The sequence below is a fragment of the Lepidothrix coronata genome, unplaced genomic scaffold (genome assembly GCF_001604755.1).
Source record: "Lepidothrix coronata isolate B3197 unplaced genomic scaffold, Lepidothrix_coronata-1.0 Scaffold38, whole genome shotgun sequence".
Classification (NCBI taxonomy): Eukaryota; Metazoa; Chordata; class Aves; order Passeriformes; family Pipridae; genus Lepidothrix; species Lepidothrix coronata.
This window is the reverse complement of record NW_016690218.1, coordinates 5,825,833-5,850,832: the sequence shown is the minus strand read 5'-3', so window position 1 is coordinate 5,850,832 and position 25,000 is coordinate 5,825,833. Positions and strand designations below refer to the sequence as shown.

At 36.4% G+C, this 25,000-nt stretch overlaps 1 protein-coding gene across 9 annotated transcripts in view; it reads right to left on the bottom strand.

The window, feature by feature from the left end:
- USH2A (usherin) overlaps nucleotides 1–25,000 on the bottom strand; it is a 379,818-nt gene that overhangs the window by 47,289 nt on the left and 307,529 nt on the right. For all 9 annotated transcript variants that reach the window (XR_001874412.1, XM_017812861.1, XM_017812864.1 and 6 more), the window contains 6 exons: nucleotides 22,385–22,492; nucleotides 21,661–21,844; nucleotides 20,763–20,920; nucleotides 13,425–13,583; nucleotides 12,621–12,783; nucleotides 6,503–6,857 (listed from right to left, as the gene is read on the bottom strand). Coding sequence is in view for 8 of the 9 variants with exons in the window: in XM_017812861.1 (XP_017668350.1) it covers nucleotides 6,503–6,857; nucleotides 12,621–12,783; nucleotides 13,425–13,583; nucleotides 20,763–20,920; nucleotides 21,661–21,844; nucleotides 22,385–22,492 (1,127 nt within the window). In the remaining variant the exon portion in view is untranslated. The remainder of the gene's footprint in view (nucleotides 1–6,502; nucleotides 6,858–12,620; nucleotides 12,784–13,424; nucleotides 13,584–20,762; nucleotides 20,921–21,660; nucleotides 21,845–22,384; nucleotides 22,493–25,000) is intronic.

Genomic DNA, 25,000 nt, shown 5'->3' with positions numbered 1-25,000 from the left:
TGCCTTAGACGTTATGGAGGTTTCATGGTGTATAGAGGATGCTCATGACCTTAACTAGGTTAGATACCTTAAGTCAAACATTATAAATATCTCTCAAAAGACCTAACTCTCCATGTGTTTCACTGATCAAAAAAAGACCTACATAATGGGTGAAAAATGGATCTTACACAAGGAGAAGCCCAAGGATAAAATACACCAGATATTTCCAAACAGGTAACTAATTTATTTGTAGAAGAAATTACCTATTGATCCAGGCACTCTGGTCTAGTCAATCTGGAATGTGTGATTAGGCATGGTCAGACATAACCCTCTCAGTGTTTTTACTTCTGGTGCAAAAATTTACAGCCAGACAAAGTTATGTTAACTTCATGTTGGACACTGAATTACGGAGAAAATATTCAAGAAAAAATGTAGTGAAATAAACTTCTTTGCTGTAACTTCACTAATTCAAATCACCAGTTGCCTGACAACATATTAAGGCCTCCCAGACACCAGACAAACCTTTCCTTGCTACCCTGCAACCTAACTCGCAAGGATTCTTTCATTCTTGGCAGAGTTCCAGCAGAGTCTAAAGCTATGTTTCTGCAGCTGCTGAAAATATCCAGGAGACAGTGAAGTGGGCTTGTTTACAGCAAGGATGGTATAAATAGAAAAGCTGAAGCCTCTCTCTTTCTCTCTCACCATTCTCATCCAGTTCTATTACCACAGTACTTCAAAATCATCAAAGTTGTGCAACAATCCATTTCATCCTTTCTGCTCTAATTAGGCAATTCTACATGTCTGTCTTGATAGGTGGGGCTTACTGAAGCACTTAATCAGTTTCTGGAGGGGCATCATAGTGCCAATCCAAATGCTTATTTAAACAGAGCTATAGTGCCAAACCCAGCATATTCTGCAGCAGCATGGAAACAACAGAATCTGTGAGGCACAGATTGCCTCACACACTTTTTTCAAGCTGCCTTCAATGTGAAGGAGCACTTGTCCTGTATTCATCCCATGTAAGCTCAACAGTTCTAGAGATTAAAACACGGAAAGCATTTTATATTACTGGGCTTTCCTGGCAAATAAAACAATTAGAGCAATTCCAGTACAAGCCCTTCCTGAAACTGTGCTAACGAGGCTTTGAATCTTAAAAACTGCATTTAAATCAAATGATTCATTTGCAAACCCATCACATACAGCACACACGTAGTAGGTGGGGATCATTTCATTGAAATTAGAAAGCAAATGTCTCTATACATGAGAGGTCACCAGTTGTTGTACATTAAAATCTTCTCACTGTTAGGCATAATTAAAATACTCTAACAGTGGTTTCAGTAATTTAAACATTGCAGTATTGTTGTAATATTTTTCTAGGCTTCAAGAGTTCACAATTGTTTGGTCCAATCAAATTTGGGAACACTGGAGAAGTTATCACCCATCAAGGTAATTACTTTCAAGTTGAAATAATTACTCCATCAATGTTAATGGTCTTTCAACTTCAATAAAGCACTCACCTGCCGATAATCACAGCTAACCTCTTGCTCTCATGCAATTCCCTCTCTATTTAGCAGGTTATATTACAGCCGTTAGAGTGGTCACTTGTCCTGAACAGCTGCTGAATTTCACTTTGATCGTCTGTGAACCATAAAAAAATTAGTCATCTGTGTATGATTTCCCCCTAACCCATAAGCCCTTGCAGAGCTAAGGAGATGATCTTTTGGCTGTATTAGGGCACTGCTGAGCAGCCATCTTGTTTCTAGTTGTGGCTACTTTCCACTCACTAACAGCAGCACAGTAGCCTAATTAACTTTTGCCCTCCACTGCCATTCACAGCTTTCATTCTTTGCTAAGTAGCACATCTTCTGAACTTCTGGCATGTGCAGGGATTCCTTCATTTACTGTAATCTTATTTTCTTAGAGTGCAGTCCATTTTCCAGGCATCTGAAATAGGCATGCATAAAGAAGTTTCCCTGGTCCCTCTCCTTGGCATGCTTATTCTTGTGGCTACAATCTTCAATTACTTCTTGCATAAGAAAGTTGCCATGTACATTCCTTTACAGTGCATTAGTGAGTAATATTATGTACAAGGAAGTTACTATGTGGTATCTCTTCTCTAATGCTGCCAAATGTTCACTGGTCTATATGAGCAGGCAGAAATGAAGGACCACACATTAATATATTATGTATTTCTAAATGTGACAAATAAAAAGAAACTAACTCCAGATGCATGATTTCAGATATCTGTAAAATCCTGCATAGGAGGCATGTATATATGCCTAGATTATTTCTGATGCAATATTTTTTATATGAAGTTTTTCAATAAATAACCTATATTTAATATTCTTACACAGGTTATATATTTGGTATACAAATTGCTGTCTGCCTATAACAACATAATCATGCAAGCCAAAACCTCATCCTCCTACCAAACTCTTTATTTGCTATTCTGCAACACAGATTTCCCTAACATAGATGAAGTACCTGCCAAGAGGAGCTTGGCCAGTGTAGTTATATACCATCTCCCAAATAATGTAAGGGAAGCCAACATGTGCTCTCAACTGTTAGCATAGCTGCATCCAAACCAAAGGCTTTGCTGGTGCGGTGATAACAGCTATGAGATGTGTTAATTTTTTACATCCCAAGCTGGCATAGATATGGCAAAAAAAGCCTTTAATGATAAACTTGACCTGAGAGCCTCACACTGCAAAAGACACTCTGAGAAGACCTGTATTTCTAGGTAGGCACAGGTGCAGAATTTCCCAGGAATAAGGTCTATAATGCTTATACCTATCTCTTGCATCTTCTAACAAGCACATTGTACTTTTATCTACACTTTTCTGCGGTGAATTTAACACACTGAAACCTTGATTCTACATAATAATAACTGGGGGGCACTGCCCATAGCAGGCATTTTTCTTTTTAACCCTTATCTCTGGATGCTTTTCCTTCTCCAAGCACATTCTAACAGCTACATATTCTTACATTTTTTACTCATCTTCTTGGCTTTGAATTCTTCTGCTTATGAAAAACAACCAGACAGTTGATATAATTGTCATGGGAAAAACAGCATTACACACCCCACAAAACATCTACTGAGAAATGTCCAAACCTACCCACGGTTTTACCTCACAGCAACCTTTGGAATATAACAGGTAAAGAACTGTGATGCTTTGATGCTGTTTGGCAGGCACTGGCTTTATAATGAAATCAGCTCTGGGTTCTATGTTCACAAGCTTAAGCCCTAAGTTCACAAGAGTGAGAAGCTTGCTTTGACAATTTAGTCACTTTATGCAGATTTCTGTAAATGAGAACTTACTGTCAATCCATTCCCCTATAAACACATCTGTCTTATGTTAATGCTGTCAAATAAGACACTAAATATCATTCTTGCTTTAGAGGGTTACAATGAACTGCAAAGACATTGTGGGAGACACTTGTATTGCTGTAACCAGTCTTGACTTGACTTTGCTCTGCAAATAAACCAGAATGTCAGTTTAATTTGCTGTCACCTAACATCTGTCACTACACTCCTGGTCAAACAAGCTAAGGAAATGGGTGACACTGCTCTTTAACTGTGAAGCATCAAAATGGCTCACTGTATGTCACTTGTTCCTAAGGGTGCAGGGAGATCCTCCTTTCATTTCATTGGCAGCAGCTCTTGCTCTCAGAATTGAGTTCTCATTTTCACCTCCATAGGCAGTGTAAAATTTCAAAGGGTCAGTGATAAGCAGCCATACCTTTGACGTATTAATTCAAATCCATATTAATGCACCTTAAGTGGGGAGTGAATAGCTGCATTTTGGGAAGGTAGAGTAGGTAACCTGTCAAATTGTTTGAAAACCCAGAAGATGCTTCTCATTTGGCTCTGGAAACGGATGGAAACAAAGCTGTCAAACTAGAACAATCTGCAGGTACAATAGTGAAAGCTTAATTTGTATCCTGCAGTGTCACAAGGATTGTATTTCTACTTTAGGTTTCAGTCAAGCTTTATGTCCTGTGGCAGGCAAGCAGGGTGCAACCGACAAGCACAAGGGTGGGATCAGCCACTGTGATTCTAGCACTGTTTTTTTTTTATTGGAATAATCTAATGGGATAAGAATGGAGTCTAACAGATTAAATAAAGGACCGAACTCATTGCTCATTTAATACTTTAAGTCTTACTTGTAACATGGAAGCTCGTGTGAGAGAATGACTAATGACATATCCCACGAGGGAGCTCCAATAGAGATGCTTTAGGAGATTAAATGATTTAGCCTAGTACCCCTGAAAGCTATATTTTAAAGGGGCAGAAGTTTAATCATTGGAATGCTAGTTCCTTCAATAAAATTACATTTTAATTAAAGTATCTCATTCACAAAGCTACAGTTAAGGGTATACCTGCAATTTCATGACAAAATTCTATTTTTAAGGGTTTATAACTTTGAAAGTTGGTGCCCAGGTTTTTGCCTGCTGGGATAATTGACCTAACCTCCTGAAGATATCTTTGATAACAGGACTCTTTGCATTTTATGTCAATAACTTTGATTCAAAGCTTCAGCTCTTCTGCTATATTCAGAAGAGGTAGGAATCAGATCTCAGGTCCTTGGTATAAATCAGAAACAACTCTACTGAGTTAATGCAGCTGCAATAGCTTAAAGTGAGTGCAACTGATGGAGGAGATTCCTCCCTGAAGGGTAGTATAATATTTAAAATAAAAAGGGTTAGCAAAAATAATAATCGATACACATTCATGACAAAGAACAGTAGAAAAACCATGCAAGTCAGCTTTGATGCAATGCTAGTAGAACAGCTATACACATGCTGACAGAATGTTATTTTGATTCAGGGTAATGTTTGGGGAAAAGAAAGGATTTTGGAGCCAGGAAAATACTAATTCAGTAAATAATAGCTTGTTAATCTAGAAGGCTTTTAAACTGATGCTGTTAAAGAAACACACTGTGGCAACATTATTTAAAAGACCATTTTGGTAGGTTTTATTACCCACAGTACAACCATCTTGGACATTTTCTGTTGTTTTTGGCATGCTTAGAAGACATTGCAATGCATGACTGGCCAGGTCAATTCTGATGCTCAGCAACACATTGCTTGCTGCTGAAGCAGAGTATTAGGAGAAGCCCTGTCATTTCACTGGTTTTAAAATCTTAGGTGTATCGTCGCAATTATGATTGTGATTATTTTTCTTAAAACAAGTTAAGGGAGCTAAGTAGCAAAATGCCACTGAAGTTCAATAACTCTAGAATCCCAATCTACTTTTTAAAGCCTAGCATGCTGTGCAATGCGAATGTGACTGTTTCAGAAGGCAAAAGTCTATATTTCTATCATTCGGTTCAGGATCTGTTTTCTTTTTCAGAAAAAGATGTATAATAAACTTAATACATCTAGGCTTCCAGGAAGCCAGACACAAAACTGCTTTGGAACCATGTGATAACAAGAGTGTGTCAGATTACTGAGCTGGAAACTTCTCCCACCATGTCATGTAGAGATCTGCCTGACGAAGTTACTTAGAGGTTATTATTGGGTAGTCCAGAGAAAGGTCTTTAGGATCCTACTAGCATGTCAACCAGATACTTTATAATTGGGATAATTAAGAATTTAGGGGGGCTCCAGTGTTATGCAATACAAACATGGACTAGGAAGATAATTTAGGGAAAATTCTAGGTTTGTGAACTTGAGGTGGCACTGCTGAGGAAACCAAACTTTATTACAAACTCCTGAAGCGTTTTCTAAAATCTATTTTCAGAAGACAGCCAAGTATAGCAGTACTATCCTAATATACAGCTGTTCAAACCAACTACCTATAATCTGTCTTGCTATAGAAAGACTAAAATGTAATATATAGGTGGGAGGAGCAGTGGTAAATGCACAAAACATAACCATTTTTGTCACTGACTTACACAACATTGTTAGTCAGTTCACAAAACAGCCTGATCTTTCCTGAATCTATCCCTTCACACACTGAGCAGAAACAGGAAAAGAAAGGAAAAGACATATCAGCAGTGCACATTTTAATATAAATACATGCAGTGGAAATAAAAGCAGATCTGCTTTTATTACTGATGAATTATGAAGGGAACATGCAAATGCATTGCATGTATGAACTATGTAATTACTAATTAATTCATTCACTTTATGATTCCAACCGAATTAAAAAAATAGAATTATATACAAGGAGGAGTGATATTGATGTTCTTTTGTGCAGATCCTGTGACACTATTTGACGGTCAGACAAAAAGCTCAGGACAGTATTTTCAGAGTGAGGCTGAAAAAGGTAGATGTGCATAATTCCTCCAGACATGACACATCCATGCTTTTGAGTAATCTACTTGCCTCTACCAGAAATCCAGTATTAATGTGAAATGTTTCAGTCTCCACTGGGCAAAACACAAAATTTAAACCAACAACGCTACTGACGATCGGAAACCCCACTTTTCTAATCAGTGTTAAGTGAGATTCTAAAATACAGCAGAGAACAAAGCAGACCAAAAATATCTTAAAACTGGTTTTGTGGTCCAGTTCTTACCATTACAGTTAGTGCTGTAACAGCTGGGGTGCTAAATGTCGGGTCGCTGCGTTTTTCCTGATAGACCACTCGATACAGGGATATAACACCATTGGGAGAGACAGGCTGGGTCCAGTTCAATCTCACTGAGTATGCGCTTGTTGCTTGTGCCCAAGGGGCTCCCATGCCCCATGGGGAAGCCTCCAGAGTTTGGGTTGAAGCCCACAAGCTGTCCACTGACCCCACAGAGTTTTGAGCTCTGGCACGATATTCATAGAGAGTAAAAGGCTGTAGGGCATCGGATGCATCAATAAACTCCAAGGCTCCTTCAGTCCAGATGAACAAAAGCAGCTCTTCTTGACTGCCCACAGGACGTCTGGAATTAAATAAAAAAGCAAAGGGTTTAAATAAATAAGTTCAAAAATAACTTTGCCAGTCCATAGCAGTAGATCCTGAAGTTCCAAATTCAATCTGTATATCTCAGAAAAAACCAAAACTTATTTCCGTATGTTACACACACACACAAGGAACTGCCTACCTATCTTTGCGTCTTAAAAGCATTTCACTGAACTTGTGTTTTTGAGGCAACCAATTATTCTCCTTTATCTAGAAGAATACTATAAAACATGTCAAACAAGTAGGCTGTCACTGTCCAGAGTACCAGAGTAACAACACAATAGCATATTGTCCTTCTAGGATAGAACACATCACAAATAAGACTTTCATAAATTAGAACGTGAAATTTTAAATACGTATGTAGTTGCTAAGTAATGACTTGAATTGCAATATGGGTGCAAGTTTTCAACATTTCTGAAAATCAAACTATTTATGGAGGTACTCACCTCAGAATCCCTCATTTATGGAAAATTTACAACCAATTTACTGAGAAAAATATTACCTAGTGAACAAGGGATAAATATTCTATCATGCCCTCAAAAATAAAGCTGTGCACTTTCAAATTCTGGTTTGCTCACAATAAATATCCCATTTTTTCTTGCAAATGGAATAAGTAATCCCTTGTGCATAGACTTAGCTGAATTTGCAGCTCCACCACAAAACCTCATTAAAATATCAGTAGTAGAGTTTTCTGCAATAAACTACATATTTTTTCCAATGCTGTTTTTGTTTAAAAATGCAAACTTAAGATATACGAGGACAATTCACTGTATAGGCTTTTGGCAAAATGGGGTTTTATTTTTGTACATATATATACATATATATACGTCTATGTATACACACACACATATGTACACATATATAAGTATATACAGGGTTATGACTACAGATGATCCTAAGCCCCTTTGTAATATGGCCTCTTCTACTATATAATTTACAACAGTTTTAATAAGCCAAGCACTCATCTTCAAAACAGAGTTATCAAATCAATTCTTTCACTTGGCATAAAAATGTTTGTGTGAAATTAAGTTGGTTACATTTAAACAGTGTGATAAATCTCAATGACGGTTGTGCTGTACTGCACATGAATTTAAGTATTTCTCCTACTCTTCACAGAAACCTTGGCCTTTGCAGAATGTAAAAGCACTTTTGCCCTCCACGCCAAAACCAAAAAACCAAATTAGATTATCTGCCACTTTTAGTGCAAGTAGGGCAAATTTGCAGAAGTAAAATTGGTTTGTCTGGCTACTGGGCGTCATGTTCACTACACACACGCAGAAGCTGAAGAACATTTCTTTGGCAAGAGAAAATCTGTGTTTCAAAAAATTCTGTTGAATTTGATTTTGTTAGATCAAATCAGGAAATAATTTAAAAATTCAAATTGCAACAATTTTTTAGAACTGATAATCTTAGCTGCTCGTTAGTCCCAGGTATTAACATGCAAATATGAAGACTGTAACAAATGCATGTGTATACACAGCTGCTTATTCATCCTTTCTGTATATGGACATATAAGGCATGCACAAAGGCATTACTTTCTTATATGAAGCTAAATAATTTTTGCTAAATTCTGAGATAAGCAGACTATATGGACATTGTTTTGTTTATAAGGGTTGAAGGGTGTTTTTTTTTTTAAATGAAGAGTTTGAGGTACAATATCACTAGTGTAGTGAAATAGGCAAGTTGTGTGTTGATACTGAGGGTTGGTTGGCAGAACTGGGCGAAGAATGGCAAGTAGAAGAAGCAAGAAAGATTCCCTAGGAATTCTCAGTCTCTCTGTAAGAGCTGGGGTCCAAAATTTCCCATTGTCTGCAGCATTCCACCAGCAGTTTTTAATACAATTTCCTGTACTCTATTATAAGGGCAAATTAAGATTTATGCAGAACTCTCCCCTGGATGTTGTTAACTGATGCAATGTAAGACACATAATTTTGAAATACTATATCTTCCTCCTGCACCTAAAAATACAGTCTTTTCTCTGTGTTCTCAAAAACATGCCTAAAAAAACCTCTGTAAATATGGGAGAGTATGTTTTAGTGCAATAAAGTCACATTTAATATGTCTTGCTGACCGAGCAGTATGGCCCTTAAATGAATACACAAATTTATGTTTTATAAATATTCTAAACTCTGTGATAAACTGTTTTTTCCACACTGAAAGATCAAATATGCCACCAACTGTAAGCTCATCCACAGGCAAATCTGTACAATGTAGCCTGGTTAAGTATTTAGATCTTATTACTGCTGAATATTTAATGAATGAAACTTATGGTTAGGTAAATGGTCCCATCTGTAGTGCTAAAAACCAGAATATCTTCATGTATGAATAAACTTTGAACAGAAGCGGTTGAACAGTCTGTAATCATTTCAATCGTCTTAAGATTTAAGATTCAGCTGCTCATTTAACTGGAAGTGTTTCTTATGTACAATGAGCTGCAAAGGAGAATAACATTTCCAAGAGCTGGAAGCTGCCTCTTAATCTGCATAGTCTGATTTGCTGCTTACATTCATTTTAAAGATGCTCAGATAGTTATTTTTATAAGGGCAAATATTCCCTGCCCCACTGCCAATCTGAGCAGCATGACATGAGAAGGAGAACAGGATCTTCTTTGTGACAGCTAACTACAGAGCTGCACACCAAGGACTGCTGCGACACCGACTGCAACGCTCACCCCTCAGCCTCCTCACGTGTGAGGAGACAGTGAATCCCTGAGGTCTCGCAGGTCAAACCAGAATTATTCTTCACAAGTTTACCTTCTGCCATACAACAAAACTACACGTTTTAGCAGTGCCTGCTGCTTTCCTTACCAGAGTGAGTTATTTCTAGGAACACTGGTAAGTCTTGGGGTGAAATTCAAGTGACTGGGGAAACATACTGTCAAACGTGGTGGAACAATGCAACATCAGCAATGTCCCCCCTCTACAGTTTTACATTTAATCAAGCAAAGAAGCCTCACTGATCACTCATATAAATCTATACTAACGTAGCTTTTATGTTTTGGGGTACATTTTTTTAATATACGTTTTGATGTAAAAAAATGAACAAAAGGAATTATTGCATGTAATATGCTAGTTTAGATTGGGTATTGTATCAATTACAGGCATAAATGAAACCCTTCAGGAGTCCGGTATTCAATGACATAGGGATTCTTATATTAAACCATCCAGTAACATATGTTCCTTGGAAGCTGTTTTGGGTGCAATTCATGGTTAAGGATATACAGTTAAGCAATGAATTACTCATAAAGAGTCAGTATAGAAGCCTGTTGCAAGTCACAACAGTCAACAGCCATTGAGACATGTCTTCTGTCTTAAACTGCCTCTTGATTTTTCTGCTACACTTACCATCAGGACTGCTCAGCTAATGACAGCTACATTTCAATCTCACAAATATATACTAAATACTATAATCTTATTGATCATGACATAGATGGTTTGACAGAAATTCAGACACTCCTTTAAGCAAGTTACAAACAAAAATACTTAAAATTTTACAGGCAGTATTTTTTTAGAGCCATCTCATGTGCCTCCTACACAGTTAGCGCTGGTGGTCAACAGAGAGCAGTTCCTGATGTGACTTATATCCTATTAAAATACAGTAAGAAATACATCATTTATTTCCATAATACTATTTTTCCAGACTAGCAACTTCTGTGGCTGTCATAGAGATGTTATGTCATAGGAATGGGAAAAGAAGTAGATTAGGTGGTTATCTCATGAATCAGATCTTTTCTCATTCACAATCTCTTCTAAGTTGTGGTCCTTGCTAAAAAAGTTTTAAAGCCTCAGATATGTGTTTAAAACTGCTATATTAATCAAAGATAAAATATCACCATCTCTTTTCTCATAAAATAACATTTCAATTTTTTGGTTTCTGGCAAAATGGCTGCACACTTGCAAGTGCTTTTATATGCTAGAGGAAAGAAAGAGTCCTGCCATTTTAATGCAAAGATCTGCACACACACTAGCTCCCCAAGCATTCCAGGTTTTGAGTTAAATGAATTTATTTTGGTGGTGATGCAGTAAGGAAGAGGCACATGATGAAGAAGAAATTACATGCCATAACCTCCCATAGAAATACTGCAGTCTTGCTGCTATAACAATGTAAGGCTATGTGTGGCTACAAAATGAAAAAGAACTATGTGCTTACATCCCATTTCTGATTTTTTTGCAGCTATCTGAGAAAGATTTGATATTGTTGTTGTCTAAGCACATTTAAACTTCAGCTGAAATAACTGCCAAGTGATTCATGCCTATGTAGGTGAATATACCGATTGTATCTGGAGCCCCAGTGCGCCATTTTCATTTCACTTTAAATAAAAAACAAAATGTATCTATGTCAGTCAGTGCCCTTCTGCTGTACTCAGAGGTATCAAACAGGCTACAATTATGATTGTGAAGTGATTGTGTCACATTGGAGGAAGGTTTATTGCTTTTGAGTCTGCTAGGCAGTAACACATTCTGTTTCATATTACTCTTTATATCATTGTTTGGCTGTGACTAGAATAATCAAATGCCATCAAATGCTGTCAAATTCAATTTACAGTATTTTTCACTGAAGCAGGCTTTCTGCATTATATTTCCTGTTTTCCCTTTCTATGGTTGCCATGGAATAGCAGCAGTAATCATCAGCTTTATTTACAAAACCAACAGACTGAAGACATGTCTTGGGCTATAACACACACTTTATTCCTCTTTATGCAGGGGAGGGACTTGGGTGTTTTGTTCAGATAATTAAAAAAAAAGGCAAACAAAAGGATATTTCAAGACAGCAGGAATTTTTAGAGACTACTAACATGTTTAAGGCAAAAATGAATTTATAATAATTATCACTGAGGATTCCAAACAGTAATTTGATTCCATGTCTTCTCAGTCACACCTCTAATGTAATAAAAAGTCCCAAATTCTTTGTGGAATGCTAAGATCAGCCCAGCATGTGTTTGCTCCACATACTTAGAGCTGGAAAACCCAGGAACTTCAGTGTTTAAATTCTTCTCCAATATATGGCTCGAATTTTATATTCTCTGGCTCCTGAAGCTATTCAAGAAGGTTGCTTCAGTGAGCTTTTAACAAAGGGTCAATGGGCACAGTAGACATTGGCACTCTACTAGTTTAATACTGCCCTAAACACAGCTATCTATATAGAAAAATCTTCACATAGACCTTAGGAAACTCCTCATAGGAAGTGAGGATGTGTCAGTCAACAACCTAGACAGGGCAGAGGAATACAAACACCAAGGAATATAAATAGGTGCAGTGTAATCACTGTCCAGATGACTTATTTACAAGCAGGAACATAAACTGGAAAATTGATCTGTTTTAGGAACCTAGATATCTTTTTCTGCTTTTAAAAGTCTCAGAAATGGTGAATTACTCCTGTTTCCATTCCAAAATTCTCAACTGTCTATCAGAGAGGATTGAAGTTTGTGCCTAGTAGTTTGGGTAAACACAGTATGAGTATCCATCTCACAAATTTTTTGTAAGGTTTTTTGTTCCTTTGAATTTTTAAAAAGTATATTTTCACACGCTTTTTGTTATTTGCAGTTCAGGAAGGTGATTGTTTTCTGAGCTCATACTCTCAACTTGGCCATTCATAGATCAGAATCTTACCTTAGTATTTGAAAGGTAATACATATTTTTTCATATACATTTCATATACATCTTTTTCATCTCCTACTATATCAAGGAATAAAGAAAGGAACCATTAAGTAAGACTAAGAATCTGAGGTGATAAAGTCATTTACCTGTAAATGAAGTAGTTAGTAATGATGCCATTTGGTTTCTTAGGTGGTGTCCATTTCAATTCTATGAGTGCAGATCCAATTGCTTTAACAATAGGTGGGCTCAATTCTCTAGGAGGTGCTTCAGCAGTTCTTGAATATATTTGACCACCCACTCCACAGCCACCTACAAAACCAGAAGTTTGCATAGTGATGGGAGCTTTGTCCTCAAGAACAAAAAAAAATACAGTGAAAGCAAATGAATGTCAAATAAAGAAGCTCATGATGAAATGGTGCCTTATTTCACCTCATTTCATTTTTAAATACTTATTTAAATTACCACAGCTCTACTGATGAATTACTCTTGATTTTCACCAGTGCAGGTGAGGAGCTTAGTGGTTAGAAAAAGTCATTTTAGAAATACTTATTTCACCAGGATTTGAAAATTTCCATTAAATTCAAGGAATTTTGCAATTTTTGGGCTCCTCTCTCCTGTCTTTATGATTATCACTTCTTGCTGGTGAGTAGTTACATAACTGATTCAGTTCTGTATATCCATTTTCAAAAATTTTTAAGTTGCTTGTAAAAAGCTTTTAATAAAGTGGCACATATAACCTGAAATACACCTTTTAAATCTCCATTTAAAATATTCATGATATATCATGGAGAAATATCTAATGATTTATCCAGTGCTGGGCTTTCTTTTTACTGGGCAAACATTTGACTCTAATATAAAAATAAGATTTCATCTGTTTTGCTGAGTTGAAACCATCTGGAAAACCTCCATTCCCTTCCAGTCACGTAGGTGATTCTTTAAAAATGTCTTACCATTTTGGCATGCTTGTATTCTTATCTCATACAGAGTATAGGGATCTAGGCCATCAACAAAGGCAAAATGTGCACGTCCTACTGGCTTCACCAGTAGAGCAGGGCTGCTCGCATTTAGCAAGATGTTGTATTCCAAAGGCACATTGACAATGAATATCCCTGTTGTGAAACAGAGAAGAACTGGTGATTATCTGAAATACTAACAACAGTGCAGGACAACTTCAAAGAGTCATTCATCATATGCAATTTTAAATGTAAGCCCCCCCTGGAGGTTTTCCTACTGCCTCTCTTGAAAACTACAATCATTTAAACATAAACTGAAACAGATCCATCTGCAGATTATAACTGGAAGACAGACATTACAGTTCTTAGTTAAAAAACAAAATTCAATTCAGTCAATGCCCGCGTTGCAATTGCTACTTCTGGGAAGAGTGACCTTATGACTTGAAACCAGGCAGCTTTTATTTATTTTGGAGGAGCAACAGCTATCAAGCACTGCTGTTTGAATAGTCATATGATCAAAAAAGGGAATTGCAACCATTCAGCAAATTATCCCTTTTTAGCCCAAGAGCAGTAGCTGAATGTAGGTTCTTAGCCTGCTTCACCAGTAAAGTACAATACAATAGCTTGAGCCAAGAAACATGTAATTTTAACTGATGTAAACACAAACTGTTTTTGTTAAAAAAACCCTCAGTTTTTACTATTTCAATTCAAACATTTTCCCCATCTATTCCTATTCCAATGCTGTCAGTTCCTAATTTTCCAGTTTTGTTGAGAAGCTGAAAAAACTGTTTCTTCAAAAGAACAAACTAAGCCATATGCCATCCCATCAGAATGATTCCTGGATCTTCTCTTGTCTTCTTCCACATGACTTCTCTAGGGTTTTGGTTGGTTGGGTTGGGTTGTTTGTTTTTTTTTTTGTAATTAGGAAATGGGCTGTAGGTTTTTTATTTTTTGTCCACTCTAGACTGCTCTACTCAGACAGCATCAATTTCATAAAGCCAAGAGAATGACCAAACAAGAGTGTCTGTTATATGTGTTTCCTTCATTCTACAGTCATGTAAGGAACAGTCTTAAGAAAAAACAAAATACAAACTAGACAAGGTTGCCTTCTGAAATGAGTCAAGATGTATCTGATTAGTAAAGGCACATTTCTCTTTACACATAACATATATTTTAGGTGTCATAGAGATGTCTTTGTGACTGCACCAAGGACCACATGCCTATGAGCACTTCTGAGACTTGTCCAGACCTTGAAAATCTTTCCGTTTGTAACTTTGGAAAACAACTTTTTCTCTTAATTGCATTTTGAGTCTTTTTCTGATAAATTATCTACATTGATACTACTACCCTGAAGCTACAAATAGCATTTCTTCTACTGTTGTGCACCTTTTAGATGGATTTTTTTAGCTAAGTATGTATGTGAATATGCACATTGACTAAAAAAAAAAAAGTTTACAAGAAATCAGAGATTTCAAGTTTATTTGTGGCACTATAAACAACTGATGTATTTTGGAAGATCAGAAAAATCTTTGAAATACCAAGTTTTTAAAATTCTTATAAGAAAAAGAGGATATAAAAATCCCAAAGAAATAACTTGCTATGCCTGACTAGATGCTAGACAAAGAAAATGTCACTACACTAAAAAGCTGAAAAAATAGCCCCAAAGTAGAGGCATGGCTTCAATCTTATTTAACTGCTCAGCTTACAGGAAGAACAAAGATGTTAGTAGTTGTTGGAAGAGGTGAAGGGAGAAGGAGACGAAAAATGCAAAAATTCCCCTGTAAAATTTTCCTTTTTTTACAAGAAAAACATCAAGATCTAATAATTAAGAATGGAATAATAAAATACAACTTTTAAAATCAAGCAGGATGTTACACAGTAAAACTCTAGGAGGTGATCTTGAAGTAGATTGTTTCTGCAAAGAAGAAAATTATTTTTTGCCTGATGTATGGAAGATGAAATGCTCCAGAGGAGTGCACTTGAGTGTGTATTATGTAATTTCGCTAGTAATTGAGTATATATTGTAATTATTATTTTTATTAGTACTACTACTACTACTACTACTGTTATTTTCCCCCCTATAACTGGAGGGCCTGTATAAGATACAACAGAATATCTGGAAGTAAGAGTTTGAAATGGTAGACAGCATATCAAATAGAAACATTTTTTAACCTCCTAGTTAAGGTCCCCTTCTTCTCCAGTCCTGTCAGATATTTCAGCCAGAAAAACCTACTCTCTTATAAAAGTGACATACAATTCAGTTTTATGCATCTGATCAGGGCATTTATTCTAAGCAAAATTCACCAGAAACCTTTGAAATTGAAACTATTCAGAATGCTTGATTTCCCAAGAAAGATTAAATACAAACAAGGACAGCAGAATCCAGCCATCGGTATGCAGCACAGGACACTTATTTCAAAGTAGTTGACCTATCTGACAGCGTTGGACAATGTTCAGGCCACATTAGAAACCATTAAAAAAACCCCAAGCTACAACTGAAACCCAAAATCTTAAAATTCTGCTAAATGTTGCACTATATTTGTAATTATACCAATAATAAATATGCTCAAGAAAAAAATATCCTCAAAAGGTGAAAATGAAATTGTAAATAAAATCAAATAAATATCCCAAAAAATTCCAATATCAAATGGAAATCCTCCTACAATTTGATCAAATTCATTGAATACTAAAATCAAAGGATCACTTTTTCATCTGAAAAAATTATAAGATACACTCTTACAACACAGAAACTTGTAAAAAAACTCCTTTCTTTTAGAACAGCCTTCAGCATCTGCAGCCAGTCTGAAACTACTACCTTGTGTGCTCTGATGACTGAAAGAAACGAAATAGGCATATTTGTTAAAGTCAGCTGGGAAACCACACGACTTGGTTAGTTCCAGAGTTCATAAATTCATGTCAGAATAAAAGGAACCATAAAAGCACAAGTGAACCAATTTACCCTAAGTGCAAATGGCAGTTTTGTTATTTGGTGTCAAAGTTACCATGAGCACAATGACAACCTGCCATAACACATTTTCATGTTCACTAAAGAACAAGGATTTAGTTGGTTAATATTCCCAGCAATACTCTTTTTCATAATTTACAACAACTAGATGCTGATAGGTTATTTAACATTTATGAAGTTAAGATGTAATCAGAAAACCCCTGATTATCTTTACAAATAAAAAAGTTAAATTATTCCACTTTTTTTTTTCTCTGCGACTTCATTTCACAGCAGGTGCACATTTTGCAATGGGACAAATCAATCAAACGAAACCTTGGGTTTTTGTGGGCATATTTGGATAACATTTAATGGACAATTCTGTGCAAAACTCTGCAAATTAGGTTTGACGGTTTTGTGTACTTCAAAACTAGGGTAGGTCAAAAATAGCATTTGCAGCACAAGATGCTGAACTGGAGGGAAAAAGCCAGTTTTTTACAGACTGGTCACCAAAAATCTGTTTGAAATCAATTGCTGAAAAATTGTTCACTGTGATGTGAAACCCAATCACAATTAGAGCAAAATAGTTAAACTGTTTCACTTATAGCAAAAAAATACTAAAATAGTATTAAATGCCATATCTTTTAAATTTACATTTTAATATTTAAATTCACAAAATAAACCCATCTATTTGGCTTTCTGAAATCAAGTATTTACATTATGCTCCAAATATCCAGACATCTCAATCTGGTTGTATCAAGTATTCCCAACAAGAATGAAAAAAATAACAGCTGGGAATGCTGACTGTTTCAAGATGCAGAACTGGGGATATTGAGCTTGAAAAGCTTGTCATACAGGGAGGTGGAACAAACAGTAATTTACACAAGAAAACAAAAATGAGAAAATGTAACACTGGCTTAGCAAAAGTCAGATTTTTTAGGCCACCAATAAGGAAGGAACCAGGTTAGCTGAGCAAGCTAAGTGACAAATAAATGGCATTCAGTTACCATGTTTGATCCCAAGAATAAAGTAGGAATCCAGATGTTACACAACTTTCATTCTAATTGATAAGCAGACCCAGAGGTGGATAAAGTAGAGTGTTACAGCATGATGAAGAAGAAGACATTTTAATCCAGATGATCATTAACATATGAAGCAAATAACTTAGGAGCAGAGGACAGGATCCTCTTTTGAGCATGTTCAACTTTCATGTTATCACCAGCACTGAAGACACCTAGAAGAATCAGGCCCCCAGTGAGGACCAGAGGTGGTGTCAATGAGATAGAATGCAGGATGGCTACCTGCCTACCTATCAATAACATTTATGGATATACCTTGGGGAAATTGTGTGGTGTTTTTTTTTTCCATTCAGCTTTTCTGCTTCTATCTGTGGCACTAATAGTTGTTCCATAATTGTAACACATCCTTCCATAGCGTATCAGTGAAATGTACCGTACATTTGAGGTCTGTGCACTGAGGCAATGCAACACAAGATAATGGGATACCTATTTCAGAAAATAAAGTCCTATTTTCCATAGTGAGTGAGGTGTGTCAAATTTTTTTTTTTCTGAATCCATCACTTTAACCACTACTGGGCCACCTTGCTATTTAGCTAAGTCAGGAGTTTTGAAACGCTACGTATCTATAAAGTCATAAGGTTTAGATATATTACAGATGCTGAAACATTATAATTAAAACCATTCAACAGGAAGGTCTGTGTAATATGATGTGTCCATAATTAATCTTGAGGGTGATTATTTGAACCAAATTTATTACAGCAGATAAGATAGAATGCCAAAGCATCCTTGATATCGATAGACAGGAAGACACTATGAACAAATACCCTCTCATCAAAACTCGGTTAATTAAAAACACTTTTTTGTCATGGAGTCTATACCAGTGAAAACAACTGTTTCATCCAAGAGTGACTGCCAAACCTTACAATCCTTACAAGTAAAGCTGCATTCTGGGTTTATAAGGAAAACCTATATTATTTCAATATAGCCTATTGTGAAACAAGGATTCATTCACAGAAAAAATAAATCAGAAAAAAATAGTTACTCTGTGCACAATGACATAAACAAGGATAATAAGCTGTAGACTCTTTAGGCTAATCCTACGAAGCTGGGGATATATGTGGCCCTAGACAACTGTATGAATAGAACATGTTAATAGGATCTCTGCCATTCCAAAAGATCACAATTTACAGACTAAACCTCCACCCGCACCTTCCACAGTCTTCCTTTTAGGGAAAAAAACCCACTAGACTGAGCATGATACAGGACTATGAAGGGTCAGGAATTAATTTCCTAGCTTCTGCATATAACTACGCTTCCTTACACAGTTTTTAGTAGCATTAGTAGGACTAGTAGCATTAATAGCTTTCAGTAACATTTCCCTGCTGTTAGTACTCTTCATTCGTGTAAGATCAGCTAGCGGCCCTGAGGTGCTGTAATAAAATGAATAGCAAGATTTGCTTTCCTGTCATTTCCTTGACTAAGAAGAAAGTGAACTCCATCCCAGCTAAAATCAGGACAATAGCCAACGGAGGCACTGTATGAAAAACAATCCCTTATGTATATTTAAAAACTTAAATGATTGGCCCCACAACAAGAAGGCAGAGAGAAAGGGTCCTGTGCAGGGCCAGGACTTGATGATCCCTGTGGGTCTCTTCCAACTCGGCATATTCTGTGATTCTGTAAAGTCATAAAATATCCATGGAAGTGAGATAAGTGTTCAAGGTGTATCTCAGTATCTGGGAAGAAGGACATGGGCCTTCCTCAACTGAGGAGAATGATTCCTACAGACATCAACCCTGCATCTTCTATAGAGCCATAATGTCCAGTCTCCTCCTCACCCCTCTCATTGTGTGATTTCAGGAATACATGAACCTTTGTATGCATAATCTTGATTGCAATATAACCAAATGTACTGCACAAAACCTCATTCTCTTTGCAGGCTTCTAACCTAGTGCAAGTAACAGGAATTTAAGCAGTTGGAAAAGGTCTAGAACAAGAACAAGATTTTCTGGGAAACATCCCACGCTTCACAAGCATATGCTATTCCAGTACATTCTTATGTTTTAAATCTATTTAAAATGTTGCTGAATATTTTGTACCTTAAATTATATTTATTATCAAAACTATAATACAGCATGAGTCACTTTCCAATAAAGCCAACTGTAGATTATATGCCATTTGAATTCACCTGCCTTCTGCTGGGTTCTAAATCCTTTCAGGCAATAGAGGAAAAAGTTTAATTTAAGATTTTAATCTTTTTCATATATTATAGCATTTCTATAATGGATTTTGTGCTTCTGAAAACTAAAAGATTGACAGCTCAGGGTATTATAGATTTATTAATCATTGCTTAAATGGGTAGGGGGAATGCTGCTAAGCACTGCAACAATACTTGCGATCCCAGCCTTGAAGGCAAAATATTTTTTCTAGGTGACTTTATTTTTAATGCCAATTGACTCTACTGTGACTGCTATGCAAGGATAGAACATCTTAAATAATTAAAAAGAGGAGACATTAAAAAATTCCATGAGTTCATTGATAAAACACATGTGGTTATTATTGCAATATGCAAACATCTGGTTTCTAAAAAAAATGACCTCATTTTAGCTGAAAAATTCCTAATATCTACAAACTGGTAGACACCTTGATGGAGATGAACTAGAGAAAAAATTATTCATTTATGATGCTCTCATTGTCCCACAGTAACTACAGCATATAATTTTTATAACATCAGTAAAGTACACCAATCGCTTAAGCTATAATCTATATTAGTGAAACAGAACACAGTTTCTCATATAGAAAAATGCTATTTTTCAATTATTCCTTCTTAGCCTACCTCTGTGGCAGGCCAAGACCACCTGGTCATGTTCAGGAGAAGAGTAACTAGAGGAAAAACATTTCTGGACCTTTGCTGACCCACCATCCTGCAAGGTAACAGATCCATATAACACTATTGTCCTTGGGCAAATAAAATTTACTCAATCAGGTCAAAACTAGCACAGGATCTCTTTGTCACAAAACCTAAAATGTTGTCAGGTTTCTCTGGTGATAACTCAGGTTAGTCTGAACAGAGGAGAAATTGTGTTCTTTCCTTAATACTTGCACTCAAAAATAGTTTACAAGACCAAATTAAAACACAGGGTTTTGGTAAACTAAACCTCACGATGCCCATGTCAAGTATCTAGGTCAATATTATTAAAATAATATGTCTCTAGGATACAGCAGCTTTAGATTACTGGCTATTTAAATCATACAAACACTAACACCAAATATGAAAACCAAAAACATCAGAATGATTCAGCTGCCTACCTGATTATACTAATTTTTCCATCCTTTCCTTTTGCTACAAAGTACTACATAGAAATATGATTTTACCTGGCACATCCCAAGCTAGAAATATAGAATATGCATCAATTACTGTGACATTATATGGGACATGAATTTTCTCTGGTGTTCCTACTGGTGTTTGTATAATGTATTTATCACTGGTGTTGCTGCCACCCCAAGTGCTGACTTCCAACTGGTAAACATATCTGCACAAACACAAAAAGATGAGTAGACACTGTGGTTAGAAGCTTTAGGCATATCAGTATCAGAACATTTCCATTTTCACCAATTTAAAGTGAATAGACTATGCAAAGAGTATTACAAATACTGCATTAGTGATGATTTTCACCTTTAATTTTCTTAATTTGAGAAAAGTAACTACTTAGAATAATTATGATAGAGTCATAGATACTAATACTAAAATAAAAGTAGTAATACTAAATAATATAGTAAATACTAACACAGAAATTCACATTGGCTTATATAAGAGAGAGAAGTATTGACTTAAAAAGTGTCAAAAGCAATTTCAGAATAACCTTTATAAAAATATCAGCAGCCACTTTTGACCCTGTATGTTCAATATGCACTGAAACATTATATACCATGTGCAGGGCTGTTTGTCACATAAACCCTGAAATTTTCTGAAGTATATTTCCTGAGAACCACCCCCCACCAATGAGCTACCAACAACCAGCCAAGAAAAAAAATAAAGTTTCACTTCTTTGAATCAGAATGAGCTATTCTCAGAAAAGGAAAAATGATTAAGGTCTTTCCAACACTTGGAAGCCTCCTTAAAAGTGCTCTACTAATTTTCAGTAATTAAGTAATATTATAAGAGAGTTTTTTTTTGTTCAGAGTAACTTATATTTTGTACATCTCACTAACATGGGTACGTATGTTTTTCAATGCCTTTCAACTATTATGAGTGCTCTTTAACATGCCTTACCTACTATTGGGCTGCAGGTTAATATCTGTGAAATTCAGGTCTGTACTGCCACCCAGGAAAATCTGCTCTCCATCACGAAATAATCGATAATGAGTAATGAGTCCATTGGGTTTCTCTGGTTCACTCCAGTACATTTCCACTTCTGTTGAGCTGACTATGATATGATGAGGTTTTGGCCATACTCCTGTTAACATCACAATGACACTATTTTAATTTTATGACAGAAACATAAAGGGTTTTTTTTCCTTTCCCACAGTTTGTGCTGTTCTTTTGAGCAATGTAATGAAAACATAAAACACTGCCAGGGAGAATGACAGAATTTAACACATTTCCTCTATTTATCCTATAACAAATGCAACCAATTAGACAAGGTAGAGATTAATGGAGAACAAGGCCAAAGGCTGCAGCCTTTATATGCCCAGTTATCTCTGCATATTTATTTGTGCTTTAAAAAAACACGCATCTGATAATTTTAACCTCGTTAACTTAAAGAGGAGCTTGGGGAAATTTTCACAAAAAGAAAGTAGAAATGCAGTGCCAGGCAGTCAGTATATAGAGTGTGGTAAGATACAGATACTCCAAGAGAGACAGATCCTCTTGTGTAAATTTATACATGATAGCTTGATGGATGATAGTGGAGTTCTGCATCTTGTTAAACCATCAGAAAATACAAGTCAGTATGACCATCTCTTTGCAGTTCTATAAGAACATCTTTTTCCCTTACCATGAGGAGCAGCTTGTAAAGTTTGACCTGAAAGTGGTTGGCTAGAAGCACACCCAGCAGATGTGCATGCAGTAAGCATGAAGCTGTAATTAGTGTATGGCTGCAGACCTAGAAAGAGCAAAAAGAGATGAGGCTGAGATGTTGACATCAGTTAACAAGAACTATATCACTACACAGAAAGTTACTGGGCTTAAAGTTAACTTTTAGTATTTTTGCCAAACAAAATAGGAACCATTCTTATATTACATTTGAACAATACTAAAATGGTAAATTCTTGATAATTTAGGTATATATTCTCTACTGCTTTAAAAGACCCAACAAAACAATCCAGATTAAATGTCTGTCTGTGCTGCAATGGATCTATGGATGTCCCTCATATAGTCATATTTGAACTAAAATCAAAAAAACTTAGATGGCACTTGTAGCACAGATAAACACCCGAAAATGTAATTTCTTAGAGTTTCAGACTTGAAAAGCTGAATAGCCTGTAATGTTTAGAAAATTTATTACAAATACATTTGCAACAATAAGAGAATATAATTAAATACTCTCTTACTTGTACATGTAACCTTCTACTATATTGCAAACAAGTCCAAAGATACTCCTTCCCCTTTCCCACCCTCTATTTGTTCTTTTTCCACTCTATTTTTTTCCAATATGTTACAAGACTTTACTAGCAATGCTATAAAGCACTAAGAAACCGGACTGACAACCAAGCCCTCATTACAAGATATTAATTTTAGTTACTTATAATTTTTAAACTACTTTTTACAGCTCAAACCTCGTATTCTAATCCTTGAATGAGACTAAAACAGAATATATTGCTTTAACTTTTCCTTGGAAATTTTCAAACATCCTTGTGCTGTGTGTCAATGACTTCAGATTTGACATCAAGTTGCCTGCAGCTTAAGAATCTGACTTCAGGACTCCTCATAAAATTGCACTCATAATTTGGCTAAGATACTAAGCTTTTAGAACAGCCAATTCTGTGCACCCATTAAAGGATTCTTACAGTTAAATTGTTAAAGATGCAGACTCTATGAGCTTATCTTGAACACCTCAGAGCTCAGCTTTAACTGCTGATCAGCCTGTCTCACAGAGCATGCTCCATCCCAGAATACAACAACTTTGCTAAACTACTCTTTTGGGTATTTCTCAAAATTGATCTTAAAGATATTACCAGGCACAAACACTGAAAACCTCTCTCTTGCATGTTCAAGGACCCTCTTGTTAGCACCTCATAATACTTTAAAAAAAGTTCCTCTTCCTGGATGCAAAGGATACAAACAGTAGGAGAAGAAGAAGGAAATTATACAGAAAAAAATCTTTGAAAATATTAAAATTGCAAAACTGAACACTCATAAACTAGAGAATCCCGGTGCCAGGACATTGTACAATAGGTTTTGGTCCCCTTTTGTACACAGGCTTTGTACCACAGTCCTTTCTAAAACTGCCTCCAACATGTGGTCTCTGGCCTGACTAATTGTACGTAATTGGAGACTTTTCTTGCAGTGTCCACCCCTAGACTGTACAGATGCTTTACTAACACCAACCAGCTGAGCATTCCAAATGGCTTTATACAGTAGCAGAAAAAAAAAAAAATCCAACCAACCAACCAAAAAAACACACAGACTCAAAAAAATAAACAAACCAGAAAGATTTCTCTCTCAGAACCAGGATGTTGACTCAAAGAGACTGAGAGAAACAAAAATCTCCCTGGACCTGCCAGAAGGCCATTTGGAATGCCTGGTGTTATGCAAAACTTCATATATCGAAGGACAACTGGTGCCTTCAACTGCAGCTCCGAGAGCTCAGGAAATTTGGGTCTCGGGCAGGGTGTCCAGAAAATGAAGAAGACATGGTTGTGACAAACTATGAAAGCTTGAGATGTGCCTTACTCAGTACCACATCCTGAACAAATATGAATGCCCTGCCATTCTCTTTGGTGGCCCCTGCCACCAGCCTCTCAGCGATTCATGTTTGATCTCTCTGGGTTGGCACCATCCCTATTGCCTCCCTCGCTGTGCTCCACGTTCCAATTTTCATGCCTCCTTGACTTCTGCCAAGCAGAAAGGAAATGTAGCTCCGGGCAGATGCAGAATTAGGCCCATCTACACTGAGACTCCCAGAAGGAATAAATCTACCACACACAGCCAAAGCTGAGGCAGCAGTCCTCCATACAGGAGCTTCATTTCATTCCTCCCTGAAAGAGGCAGTAACCCTATGACTGTACTTCTGTGTAATGCAGATTGCTTGTGTGAAAGAAGCTGAATTAGGATTATACAGGTCAATTCATATGTATTATGTGGGTCACTTTTTAAATCCATGGCTTTGTGGCCTTAATAACGTACTTTTGATTTAACTCCTGTGTCTAAATGAAATTATTTCAAGAACAATGCAATTCTGCAACAAGAGAAAAGTCTGGGCAGTATATTTGTTTATAAACAAATCCTTGCTTACACCCAGTACCAAAATATTTTAATTAAAATATATTCCAAACAAACAGAGTAAAAGAAGAAGCAACAATTCTGTAGAAAGGTAAATATGGAATGGAAGACATGCAGGCTGCTTAACAAATTGAACAACATGTGAAGGAGAGAAAATAAAGAGATGACT